At 39.6% G+C, this 13,403-nt stretch overlaps 1 protein-coding gene across 2 annotated transcripts in view; it reads left to right on the top strand.

Moving 5' to 3' along the window:
- Positions 1-13,403, top strand: part of LOC149152298 (protein unc-13 homolog) — a 535,466-nt gene that overhangs the window by 374,935 nt on the left and 147,128 nt on the right. For both annotated transcript variants that reach the window (XM_089438315.1, XM_089438316.1), the window contains one exon: positions 7,080-7,182. In XM_089438315.1, the coding sequence (XP_089294441.1) occupies positions 7,080-7,182 (103 nt within the window). The remainder of the gene's footprint in view (positions 1-7,079; positions 7,183-13,403) is intronic.

Raw genomic sequence — 13,403 nt, forward strand, 5'->3', positions numbered from 1 at the left:
AGTTCTAATAGTTGTTTCGCCCTCTTACCACCAGAGGGGAAACTCACCCGATTCTGCTTCCCATATTCACAATTTTCACAGAAATCAAAATCTAGAGAGCTATTACTCATACCTTCTACCATACCTTTACCATGAAGTATTCGAAGGCCCTTTTCTCCAATATGTCCAAGCCTTTGATGCCACAACATGGTCTTCTCTCCAGAGACCACTAGATTTTCTGCTCCACTTTCAGGAACCATAGAACTGTTGCACCCATCAATAACAATGCTACCTTACAGCTTGTACAGAGTTTCAATCCGAACTCCCCACATCAATACCAGTGCTCCCCGAACCATTTTGCAGGTATCCTTCTCAAACACTGTTTTTACACCTGCAACATCCACCTTACTTACAAAAATCAGATTTCTGTCCAATGCAAGAATATGCAAAACACCTGGAAGTGTTCTAACCCTTCCACCTTGCAACTTCAACTTTACTTTTCTGCGACCAATGATTCTAGCCTTCCGATCCTCCCTTAAGAAGACATCACCACCATCGTATTTCTCATACTCGTAGAACCATTTTGTATGGGGAGTGAAGTGAAAGGATGCACCTGAGTCAATCAACCATGCCTTATGATCTACGTGTGTACTTGAAGAGGCCAAGTACACATCCCCACCTTCATCTAAGGTGGTTTTCGCTTCTGCAGAAGGAGCATCATCAGATCCTTTCCTTTATTAGGAGCTTTAGATTTACAATCCCTTTTGTAGTGCCCTTCCTTTTCGCATTTTCAGCACACCACCTTTATAGGTTTTTCTGGAGATTTAGATCTCCCTCTAGATTTAGATCTCCCACTCGATGACTTATTTTTGTTTCTATTCTGGGACCGTCCTCGCACAGACAAGGCATTACCATTTTGGCTTTCCGTATTTTTCCGTCTCATCTCCTCCGTTAGCAAGGGTGAGACTATTTCATCAAACTTCAAGGCAGTTGCATTACTTCCTATTGCAATAACCAAACTATCCCACGAATCTGGCAGAGAACACAACAAACTGATGCACTTATCTTCATCTGAAATTTTAATATCAACAGATAATAGTTGACTTACCACGGTATTAAATGCGTTCAAATGTTCTGTCACCGAGTCCGCATCTTTCATCCTTAGGTTATATAGCTTTTTTCGCAGGAACAGTTTATTCACCAGAGACTTAGATTGGTACAAAGTCCCTAACTTGTACCAGAAAACCTTCGTCGTAGCTTCCCCTGATACATTTAACAATACTGAATCTGAGACACACAATCGTATTGTGCTCTTTGCCTTCCGATCCAACTTCTTCCATTCTTCATCGGACACTCCCGTTGGTTTAGTACCCGGATCTACCATGATCCACTGATCTTTATCCACCAAGAGATTCTCCATCTTGAGTTTCCACAACTCAAAACTTTGACCATTAAATTTCTCGATCTCTATCTTTCCACTGCTCGCCATCTTCTTTCACTGCCAGAATCAATCTCGCAGATCTCCCACTGAATAAGATTTACCATAGGCCCGAGTGAAAACCCCTCAGCAACAAAGGCGTCCCCTTGAAGCCAAATCTGCTCTGATACCAAATGTAGGTTTTAACCCCGTACAAAAATTACCTGCGTACAAATTCTAAAACACAGAAAATAAATAATGCGAGAGCATAACACATAAAACACATATACACAAAGATTTTCCCCTGGATCCCAAAAACGGGACTACCAGCTTGATTTTTCATTATTTTCCTTTTAATGTTACAATACATATTCATACATGCGAAAGCATCCAATACCATGGACCGAAAAACCATCGCATCCAAAACCATGCACCTCAAACCTCCTATGACCCCCCCCCCCTGCTACACAATCGGCGCAATGAAGGGGGGCTTCACCCCCCCTCTAACCCCCTGGTTAACTACGTGGGTTAGTCGTGGAAAGAATATAACACAACCCAACAATGGCATGTGGTTTGGAGCCTTCCTTTGATGCCCCATTTCGTTCCACCATTATATCACATGCTACCTACCAATTGATGGATGTACCATGGAAATGTCACCCCTTTTAGAGGTAGAAACCACTTAATAGGGTCCTTGGTTAATCTCATTATTGAGGTTGGGGACACCTATACATGCTAGAGTATGGAAAGGCATGCCACCATGAAGAGTCCATTTGATTCCATGATTTGTAAGCTCTTTTACTCTATTACTCTAATGATTTGTTTTACTGGAAGGCAAGGGGATGCATTGGATCTATATATGCAAGTGGGTCTCCATTTGGGGTTTGGTCTCCCTATAAGGGGTCCAAGCCCTCCAGAGGGTCATATTGGCACTTGTAGGGTGAGCGTAGAGATCCGTGGGCCTCCACCATAACAGAGAGTAGATTGCCACTTCATGGATCCATCAACACTATTCATTGATTGCTCGTGTTCTGTCTTTTTGGATGAGTATGATGCACCTGGACCACCATGCCCAACTGACTTCACACTTGCACCACACACTTGGTAGATGTTCCAAGCCCAAATGAGGATGTGTCTCACCGTGGGAAATAGAGGGAGGGCTTATGTCATCATTCTAGCCCTTATAGATGGTATACATGCATTATCAATCCACTTGGAGACCCATGCAGATGTCATTGTGACCCCACACTCATTTGGGGGTGCCACATTGGATTTGCTTGAGTATGAAGGAGCCACCCCCTTGATCTCTATGTTTGGAGCTTATATTCTCACATTAGCACACTTTGGACTCCACTAGGCCTCCTCAATCGCCCAACAACTCATTCTATCTACTATTTTGCCCTCTTGAGAGACTTCATCTTTGTATTATTGAGCTATCTTGGTAGGCTTGTCACCAAGTCAAGTTTCTATTGTACATTATTTTATTATTTGGGGCTTGATTAAGCCATTTAGGCCATTTGAACTCCGTTATGGATTGTATAAAATTATAAATAGATGACAGGCTCATTCATTCCTCTCATCATCACTTGGATTGGATTAGTATCTCTTGAGATTCTCGCACTTGCTTTCTTGGATGGAATTTTTGGAGTTTCTTGATGCACTATGATGTTTGGATTTTCGCTATTGTCTTTGGAGCTTCTTGTTATGCAAAGTTGGTGAGTGGATATACTCTTTCTCTCTCTCATATAAGTGAAATTTAATGCTATTCTTGTTGTCTTACTTGTCTAATGCATGGTATTGTTATCATTGTTCTTGTATTGCCCAAAATAATGCGGAATTCTTCTTTAATCCTTGAATAAATGATATATTGTATGTGTTGCTCTTTGAGGGAAAGGGTGAATATTCCTAGAGGCCGGGGTAACTCATGTAGCATGATTGTTCCCTCCTACATTGATACACCCAAGTGTGGGCTTCCTTTACTATGGCCACCCTTGTACTATGGCATGCGGTTTGGAGCCTTCCCTTGATGCCCCATTTTGTTCCACCATTATATCACATGCTACCTACCAATTAATGGATGTACGATGGATATGTAGCCCCCTTTAGAGGTAGAAACCACTTAATAGGGTCCTTGGTTAATCTCCTTATTGAGGTTGGAGACACCTGTACATGCTAGAGCCCACTATGGAAGGGCATGCTACCATGAAGTGTCCACTTGACTCCATGATTTGTAAGCTCTTTTACTTGATTATTCTATTGATTTGTTTTATTGGAAGGCAAGGGGACGCATTGGATCGGTATATGCAGGTGGGTCTCCATTTGGGGTTTGGTCTCCGTATATGGGGTCCAAACCCTCTAGAGGGTCATATTACACTTGTAGGGTGAGCGTAGAGATCCGTGGGCCTCCACCATAACAGAGAGCAGATTGCCACTTAATGGATCCATCAATAGCATTGATTGATTGCTCGTGTTCCACCTTTTTGGATGAGTATGATGCACCTAGACCACCATGCCCAACCGACTTCACACTTGCACCACACACTTGGCAGATGTTCCATGGCCCAAATGAGGATGTGTCTCAATGTGGGAAATAGAGGGAGGGCGTATGTCTTCATTCTAGCCCTTACTGATGGTATACATGCATTATTGATCCACTTGGAGAGCCATGCGAATGTCATTGTGCCCCCACACCCATTTGGGGGTGCCACATTGGATTTGCTTGAGTATGAAGGAGCCACCCCCTTGATCTCTATGTTTGGAGCCTATTTTTTCACATTAGCACACTTTGGACTCCACTAGGCCTCCTCAATTGCCCAACAACTCATTGTATCTACTATTTTGCCCTCTTGAGAGGCTTCATCTTTGTATTATTGACATATCTTGGTGGGCTTGTCACCAAGTCATATTGCAATTGTACATTATTTTATTATTGGGGCTTGATTAGGCCATTTAGGCTATTTGAACTCCATTATGGATTGTATAAATAGATGAGAGGCTCATTCATTCCTCTCATCATCCCTTGGATTGGATTAGTATCTCTTGAGATTTTCGCACTTGCTTTCTTGGATGGAATTTTTGGAGTTTCTTGATGCACTATGATGTTTGGATTTTCACTATTGTCTTTGGAGCTTCTTGCTATGCAAAGTTGGTGAATGGATATACACTTTCTCTCTCTCATATAAGTGAAATTTAATGCTATTCTTGTTGTCTTACTTGTCTAATGCATGGTATTGTTATCATTATTCTTGTATGGGCCAAAATAATGTGAAATTCTTCTTTAATCCTTGAATAAATGATATATTGTGTTGCTCTTTTAGGGAAAGGGTGAATATTCCTAGAGGCACCTAATAGGTTAACAAGCCTTGAAACTTCATCTCCTTTGCAATTCGAAGTGTAAAACCCTAATGACCTAGTTGCTGCACCTTAAAGGGCTAGCAAATATCATTTAGGGCTCCTTAGCTTAAGAAAATCCTCGATCTAGTTGTATCTTGACTCCATTAAGCCCAAGTAACAAGGCACTGATCCTGGCATCCCTTTGGTGGTCAAAATAACCTCTCTTTTCTTCATCTCTTCCAATTCTAGGCCTAACCCTAGAAGACCTCCTAGGGCATCAAGCAAAATCTTTTGTGACCATCAAAAGCCCTTGAAAATCGGTCTGGAACTGCGTTGGGGTCTTCTCAAGGGGTCCTCCAATTGTGAGCTCAATCCGATGGTGGAATCCCAAGATATAGCAAGCCTTACCTCAAAGATCATTCTTCTCCCTAGCTTTCCTTGGGATAGTGTCCTCACTTGGATTATTGCACTTGAATTTCAAGAGAAATTCATTCCTTTGACCCTATTCTCCTCCCTAACCTGGTCAAGCCCCTCTATTGTTGATCAACTCCGCACAATTGACCTAGTTTGGGCCCACTGGGTTTCTTTGTGGTCCCACCACCTTGTGACTCAAATTCTACAATGATTACATAGAAACCATTTCTTTAGCATACTTATGCCTAGGATACGCTTTGTCAAGTACTAATCACCAAACCTTGGTCTAAGAGTCATCATGGCCCTTCTAAGAGAGCCATCTATCTTGCTTTCATAGCAAGCAAGCCCATTGTCTGAGCCTCTCTCATGAATAGGCTTTAGGAATCTCTCCTTATCCCATCATTGATCTACCTACCTTTGTGATTCCTCTTATACCGGGTCTCCTCCCATCGATGAAAGTCTGTAAAGAGTAGGGAGCTTTCGCTGAGGTGACAGTGGGCTATTGCTCATTGTTGCCACTTGGCCTAATAGTTGCTCTATCGGATCCCCTCCTAGAACCCCTGCTAGTTTCAGCGGTAACAGTTCCAACTGTCCAAACATTGTTACTTGCAGATTTGGGTTTCAACTTTCAAATTATGTTGTCTTCATGATTGAGTAGTTTCTAGTGCTGGTTATGCACACCGATTTGACATAACATGAGCAGAATTCGTGATTTAACACACATCTAAAAGGTAAAGCTGCAGATTTACTGTTGTAATAAATACTTTTCAGATCTGTAATTTGGTTGTGAAGTGTGCCCTAAGGGATGAAATTTTGTTGCATAGAAGAAGACTTACTGGAATTTATTTTATTGGGTTGGGTTGTGAATAAGGTTGATGAGAAATGAAGTATTTACTGCTATAAATTAATATTTCAGATTCAGCCCTAAGGCTGAATGTTCACAGAAAATAGATCTGGGAAACCTCAAGGTTGAGATGAAATTTCTGAACATGTAGTAAAAGTTAGATTCTTGAAATTTTTACAAGATGAACATGATTTGTAAGGAGTATTTTCCCCTTGATGTTGGGATTCTTTCACAAAGCATTGATATGAAGATTAACGTGTCTGATACCTGTGATCGCTCCTTTTCCTCCATTCACCCAATAAACTAAGGCATTGGTCAGTTTTCGCTTGAATCATAATTTTAATTCCAAGTTTCTATAGGGACACCCCCTGAGACAGGAAAAGATCGAGTCCGAAGTTGGAAGAAACCATCTAAAGTCACAGTGTGGGGTGGTTTCTTCTTGTTACACATAAAATTCCCTTATTGTTCTTGTGGTTGGTCACAAGGACAATTTTGAGTGCTAACGCAACTCTGAGAAAAAGGCTTAAAAGGTAAATCTGAAATAGTAGGAAAACAAGTATGCATGGTGTAGATAAAAAAATGTGAAGCCTAAAGGGCAATGTAATGCCCCACCTTGGGGTTATATAAATTTGTCACCTATGATGATTTGTTGTGTGTTGTAAATGGATGACTGCAACATTCATAATGACGTTTGTTCATTAATTTATCTATCTACGATTATGTGTTTGAATGTATATAAAACCTAAATTCCTGCAGTAAGATGTCCATTGATCTAGATTGCAGGAAAACCAAGTAATTTTTATAATGATTGTGGGGCTCTGAATATATATTTGTTTTATACAAATCAGCGGATGAAATTGCTTATTTATACATCTATTCTCACATTTTTGAATGTTATAGATTTTGAAACCATTGTTTAAAGTTTAAAATGATTTTGTGGGCTGGAAAAACTAAAATAGATATTATGACTTCGGTTCTTTGCTCATTAATAATTAGATTTGGTAGATCTAGTATTGAATTTCATTTGTGCCTGTCCGAAATCTATAAATTTATGAGAGTTCTCATTCTAAGTTTAAATTATCAATGATGCAGCACATGTTGTGTCAAGTAGACACCCTTGAAGCCAACCTAAAGGAACGATGGGCAATGAAAAGGCCCAGTGGAGATCTTTGTTTTAATTCAGACAATCTTTCAAGTAAGTCCTTTTTACTGTTGCACATTTTTCAGAATTGACAGTAATGCATGCCTAAGGTAATTCAACCTTATTGAAGGAAGTTGATTATGAATGCATTGCCTTTGCTTACTTGTGTTGTCAAATTGTAAATACCAGAGTTTTTAAATATTCAAGACAAAGAAATGAAATTTCTCTCTCTCTCTCTCTCTCTCTCTCTCTCTCTCTCTCTATATATATATATATATATATATGTCTTGAAGAAGACATCTTATATTTACAGAAAAGCATTTACAAATAGCAAAGCACAAAGTGAAAGGTTATATACAATGGACATCATAACCTCTTCCATAGTGCTACTAATATTGATATGAAAGCAGGATAAGGTATTGGATCTAAAGATTGGGCATCTCTGATCAAAAGAGTGCCCTTGGCTAGAAGATGATGGCATACCTCATCCCACGACAAAATATTATTATTTTATACTAATGATTATTGTGATTAATGTTAGTTGTTACTTAGAGATATACTTCTCAGGGTTATGCATATTATGTAAGGCATATAATTTCACCAAAAATAAACCAATCAAATTTAAACTAAATTTACCAAATTTAGTTGCAGATACATACCTGTATACCCGTTTGAAGCCGATTTCGCGGTGTCATTGCCATGCTCCTGCTACCAAACCAACAATTTCCTCTCAGCGTATCTAGGATCAACCTATCTAGTTGCCAGATCCAGAATCCTTCAAAATTGAGGTCTTCTGGCCCCCGTGCCCAAAACCCCAAGAACAGTGCTCAAATCTTGATTTCTCAATCAATTTTACCCTCAAAATTCCCTTTAACCGTGGCTCTCTGTTTTCGCTAGAAAATTTCCTTCCCTTTTGTTCTTGCCAGAAAATTTCTTGCTCCCTTATTCAAGATTTTCCTCGATTTTTTGCCCCCCCTTTCATTGTTTTGAATGGCCTTTAAAGTGTTCTCCGGCGGTCACTGATTCCCCTGCCTCTGATATTAGTGGACCTGGCTTTAGCGACGACAACCAGGTACATAGAGGTATTTACACATATTCAAGAGGTTTTTTTATGCACACTAGCTTGAACTATTATAATTCTATTGTTCGTTAATAACTTGGTGATTGTTTACATCAACGTTCTTTTACCCTCTTTGTTTGTGTAGTATATAAATGTTGGAAATACTAAGAGGGGGGGTGAATCAATATTTCTTAGCAATTATCACTTTTTAAATCTTTCAGAGCATTAGTTAATCTTCAATTATTATTAATGTTTATGCGGTAAAAATAGTAAACAATAGAACACAGTAGGCACAAGAATTTTAGGTGGAAAACCCCCTCCGGGTCAAAAACCACCGAACACTTTTCTAATAAATTCTTTAATCTCCAGCCCCAACTGAAATGAAAGTTATAACTTCCTAGAATTCTAGAAAATCATTCTTCTCTAACTCCCACTGGAAGGACACCCCAACGCTCTGGTTTCTTCAGTAGTCAACTGAATGGATGCCCCAACATCCTAGACCAACCTACCACCCTGAAGTGTTCACAGGCTCCAACCTATAGGTGACTTCATGCACCTGCCTAATAGCTCTGTGCCACCCTATAAAGACAAAAGTAAATACAAAAATGTGGACAGCTGTACTAGGGACAATGATCCACGTTACAATGATATTACAATGATTTTCTTTGACTAACTAACACACAAGGAACTAAACCTTTGTCCCGACAAACTAAGAACCCTCGTCCCAACAAAAAACCAAAGCCCTTTTCCCAAAACAAATTTGCCTTCTTCAACTCTAGGCAATGACACAAATTCCTTACAAATGTGGGCTCCCTTACGGGGGACACTGTCCCATTTACAATGACGTATAATGTTTGACAAATACAACGACTCTTGGACAAACTACTTACAATACTTACAATGTTTATACAATGACTTTTTTAATGACCTATCTCTTTTGCCTTGTTGTTGATTTTAAACTTGGTGATGAAACCGATGTATCTGATGTACTGCAACACTGAGAGATGCCAATCTTTTGCACTGTTTCGCAACGATATGTCCTTTAATAATATGTTTATACTGTCTTTGATGATGAATTTGTATTGAACTGAACACAATCCTGTAGGTCTCACGGTTTGATGTCTCGCTGCCTTACTTGATGTCCCTGGTAAATGTTATCTTCATGCAACTGTTCTATTACAATAGTTGAGGGTGCTTGAATTATGTTAAACTTGCAATGAAACAAGTCCAAACGAAGACCCAATCCCAAAAATAACAAAAATACTTATGTTGCCAGGAAACGTGGGTTCGGGTTTGGGGATGGGGACGAGGATGACATTTTTTGAAACAGGGTATGTGGGTTCGTCTGGTAATATAATAACATTAAATTTTAATAATTAAATTTTATAAATTATAAATTTATAAATTAGAATTAATAATATATATGAAATTTGAATTTGTATATTTTTCAACTTTAAACAAGAAAACTTTAATCATTTAAACATGCACTTCATTGAACATTCAATATTCACATTGAAATTTCAAAATTTATCACGAAAAAACTCTTCAGTGTTTCCATATTAATAAGAGTCATGAATCATGATATATGTCCATTGTAATCAAGCCATGTAATCAACATCCATGTCACCAACATCACTTAGATTTTCAGCGAGCATGATCTCCAGGTAGGAATCACTCTCATCTTGAGGCTCTTGCTCATCCATAGCAATTGTAGGTAGCTCAATAAGGCCATCTGGTTGTATTTCCTCTTCCACACACATAGCATCATCTATGTGTTGGTCTCATCTTGAAAGGACCCTCCTTGTACCTCGGGTCTTTTCGAAATATGAGACGAAGTGTGCTATGAATATACACTAAGTTCTCTGCCTTCTTTGAGCCCAACCTATTTCTCTTTACTAAATGAATAAAGGCATAAGTACTCCAATTCTTCTCACAAGATGAAGATTAGCTACTTGAAATATTAGGGGAAACCCATTAAATTAATTAAAAATTTAAAAATAGAAAGTAAAACTAAAATGAAAATTTAAAATTTAAAAATTAAAATTAATTTCCTATATTTAGTTGAAAAATTTTCAAATTTTGAATAAGATGAGGAACTCCAAACAAGCTACCTATCCAAGTAACCATATGGCAAATTGCTGCAACTCAGGAGTATCAACACCATGAAGCCACCACCAATCAATTGGATCCTTCTTCTTGGGTGTATCTGCCAAAAATGCATGTGAACCAAAGAGACCTCGACCACGTGAAATGGGTAAATAGATGCATGTGAACCAAAGACACCTCGACCACATGAAATGGGTAAATCAAAACAGCTCAACCAAAAACAAAAATGAAATTCGATGGTTGTGGGTTAGTAAAAAGTTTAGGTTTTAAATTTTAGGTTTTTGACATTTGTTAATAATAAATATCATATTATTAAGCTTTAATTTTTATTTTTTAAATTTCAATAAAAAAAATTTACTTGAAAATTAAATTTTTAATATAAATTTTTTCTGAAGAACTCGAAGAACCCAAAGAACCCAAATCGAAGAACCCAAAGAACACAAAGAACCCAAATCGAACCCGTTAAAGGAAAAGAACCAAATTTTTTTTTGGAGAACCCGGTTCTTCATAGAAGAACCAAGTTCTTATGGGTTCTTCCGAGAAGAACCCGTACCCGTATCTGGTACTTAGGGTCGGGAACCCGGGACGGGTTCGAGAACCCCACCCCCGGGTTCGAGAACCCGTGCAACATTAAAAAATACCCTTCAATGATACTTACCTCTGCATGCAAAGAGAATTAGTACAATAGTAATAAACATACGAAAAATTTATGTTAGCAGAAATAGATATGCAACAAAAGAAATATAACAATACACACCTGTCTCTTTTCTTGATGGCACTGAAATCTTAATGATGCTCAAACTTTTCTCTTCTTGGGTGATCCTAAAACTTTTGCTAGACACTAGACAGACCTACACTTGACCCCTTTGATGACACTATACCTGACATGAGCTAGATATTATACAATCCTAAAACTGGCTCTTAAAAGCCTACAAGTTGTGCCCTAAAAACTACTGCAAGCCTTACTACTTACCTTGATGATATGCCTTATCCACAAATCTGAAACGAGCCCTAACCAGTTCTGAACACAAGGTATAAATACAGATCTGAAACTTAAATGAAATAAGCCTAAGATATTGCAATGTTACCTTAATGTTGTGGTCAATTTGAGACTTGAAAGATGCTATAGGACTGAACCACTGAAGCTGGACTTGCTTTTACAAACAGGCCTAAACACTAGCCCTAACCAGACATGGTACTAGCCTAAACTAGACTTTAAAAAAAAAACCTTAAACTAACCTAAGTATGGGCCTAAACCAAGAAGAGATCAACCCTTTTTGTTCTTTTATACCTCAGGTCCGAGACATAAAAAGGTGACTTTACATGCTCTATTTAAATACAAAGTAAGAAGGACCTAGACCGTGACTTAAAAGGGAATATACAAAAAGAAAATTACAGACTTACTCTTGCTTATCCTTCTTGTTGTTCTTCGTTCTTCTTATGTAAGACAACCTCCATCACAGACCCGAAGTAGAATACTTGCTACAGGTCTACAGGTCGAAGTCGAGCTCTACAAGGGGTGTGTACTTCCTCATGGAGTGCCCCCAACCTTCCACTAGCTTCACAATTTCGCCTTTCCTCTAAAGTGGGTCCCTCTCGTTACCCAAAAATTAAATCTTCCTTCGATTTATTCATTCTCCTAAGTTGTGGACCAAAACTGTCCACTGAATCAAAATTTAAAAAATGGAAATTATTCTTACAAAAATTAATTAATTTGGGATATTACAATCCTCCCCACCGAAATTGCTTGTCCTCAAGCCAAGCTTGAACAAACACCCTCTCGATCAGCTTACCCAAACAATCACTGCAAACAATATTGGGGTCCCAAATGTGCCACCGAGTCATCCCTGATCTCTGCACTGTCCCGCCATGGGAAATCCCCCTGATGCCAGGATCCAAAGCCATCCTGATCGGCATGAGGCATCCGTTGCTTCACTCACTGCCTAGCCTGGCATGGGCACCAAACAGCCTCTACATACCGCCAGTAGTAGAGCATCACGGTAGAATAAAATCTTGATCATCTTCTCGTGAAACTGGACTACTAAATGATCCCTCTCGTGCACTTCAGGAGTAGACTCTTCATGAGACAATCCAATCCCTATGGGATTGAATCCTTGTCCACCTAAGCTTCCTCTAATCTCCTCCTGCTAATCACCCTGTGACACTAGTGAAGTCCCCCAACAAATCAATAAAACTTGATGGAAGATCTGGATGACCTTCCCCTATAGAAACCAGCTCACCTCTACGGGTAGCTGAACTACTAAGTCGTGCTATGCCAGAATCCCCTACCCATTGTAGAATGAACCTATCCTGTTGAAATCGTGACACCTTGGTCATGCTCGATTTCTCAACATACTCATACCAGATCCTCCCCTCTGGTAATGCTCGACCACTATGTCTATCATGATCAGCGCTATGTCCAGCCTGTAAGGGAAACTCAACAATGCTCGAGTCCACCACTCCATGACTAGCCTCGATCCTGAGCAACAACTTGTCTCGGAATATGATTGAAGGTCTTAGGGATTCCCCATGTGTCAGCTTGGGAAACAATTGGATCACTCTCCATCATAACCCTGCCCATCGAGAAGTGGAGTGATCGACTCGCCACTAGGATCCTTAGATCCCCCACCGACACTAGGAGCTCACAACTCTTGCACCTCATGGGTTGCGGTTGCATAGCAGTGCTACCTGCTAGAGCTCCTTCGACCCTCATCTCTGACCCTTGTATGTATCCCATAGGTGGTCCCCAAGTATCAAGAATCTGTCCCACGCATGTCAATCTGCCCTTCTCCTGCCAGACCACACACCGAGATTCGCTATCCCAACTCCTGATGATACACCGAATATTGCTCAGACTCTGGGCACCCTCCTGTAGACGAAGTCTACCATCCATTGCCCCTCATGCACATGTAATGCCTCAAACTCTCTCGTCAAAAGTGCATCATGCATCTCCCTTGACATCACCTCCCCAAGTGTGAGCAATGTTATCAGAACCAGATTGGTAATCAAGCTAGTAAACCCCCCAGACCGGGAACTAGTTAAAAAGCCGTACCAAAAAGCTGGTGAATCAAAAACACAAAATATTCAAATTTTAAAGAAAACCACATAT

The sequence above is a fragment of the Pinus tabuliformis genome, chromosome 9 (assembly GCF_031772625.1).
Source record: "Pinus tabuliformis cultivar Carrire ecotype Pingquan chromosome 9, CPIR1, whole genome shotgun sequence".
In the NCBI taxonomy this organism is placed as follows: Eukaryota; Viridiplantae; Streptophyta; class Pinopsida; order Pinales; family Pinaceae; genus Pinus; species Pinus tabuliformis.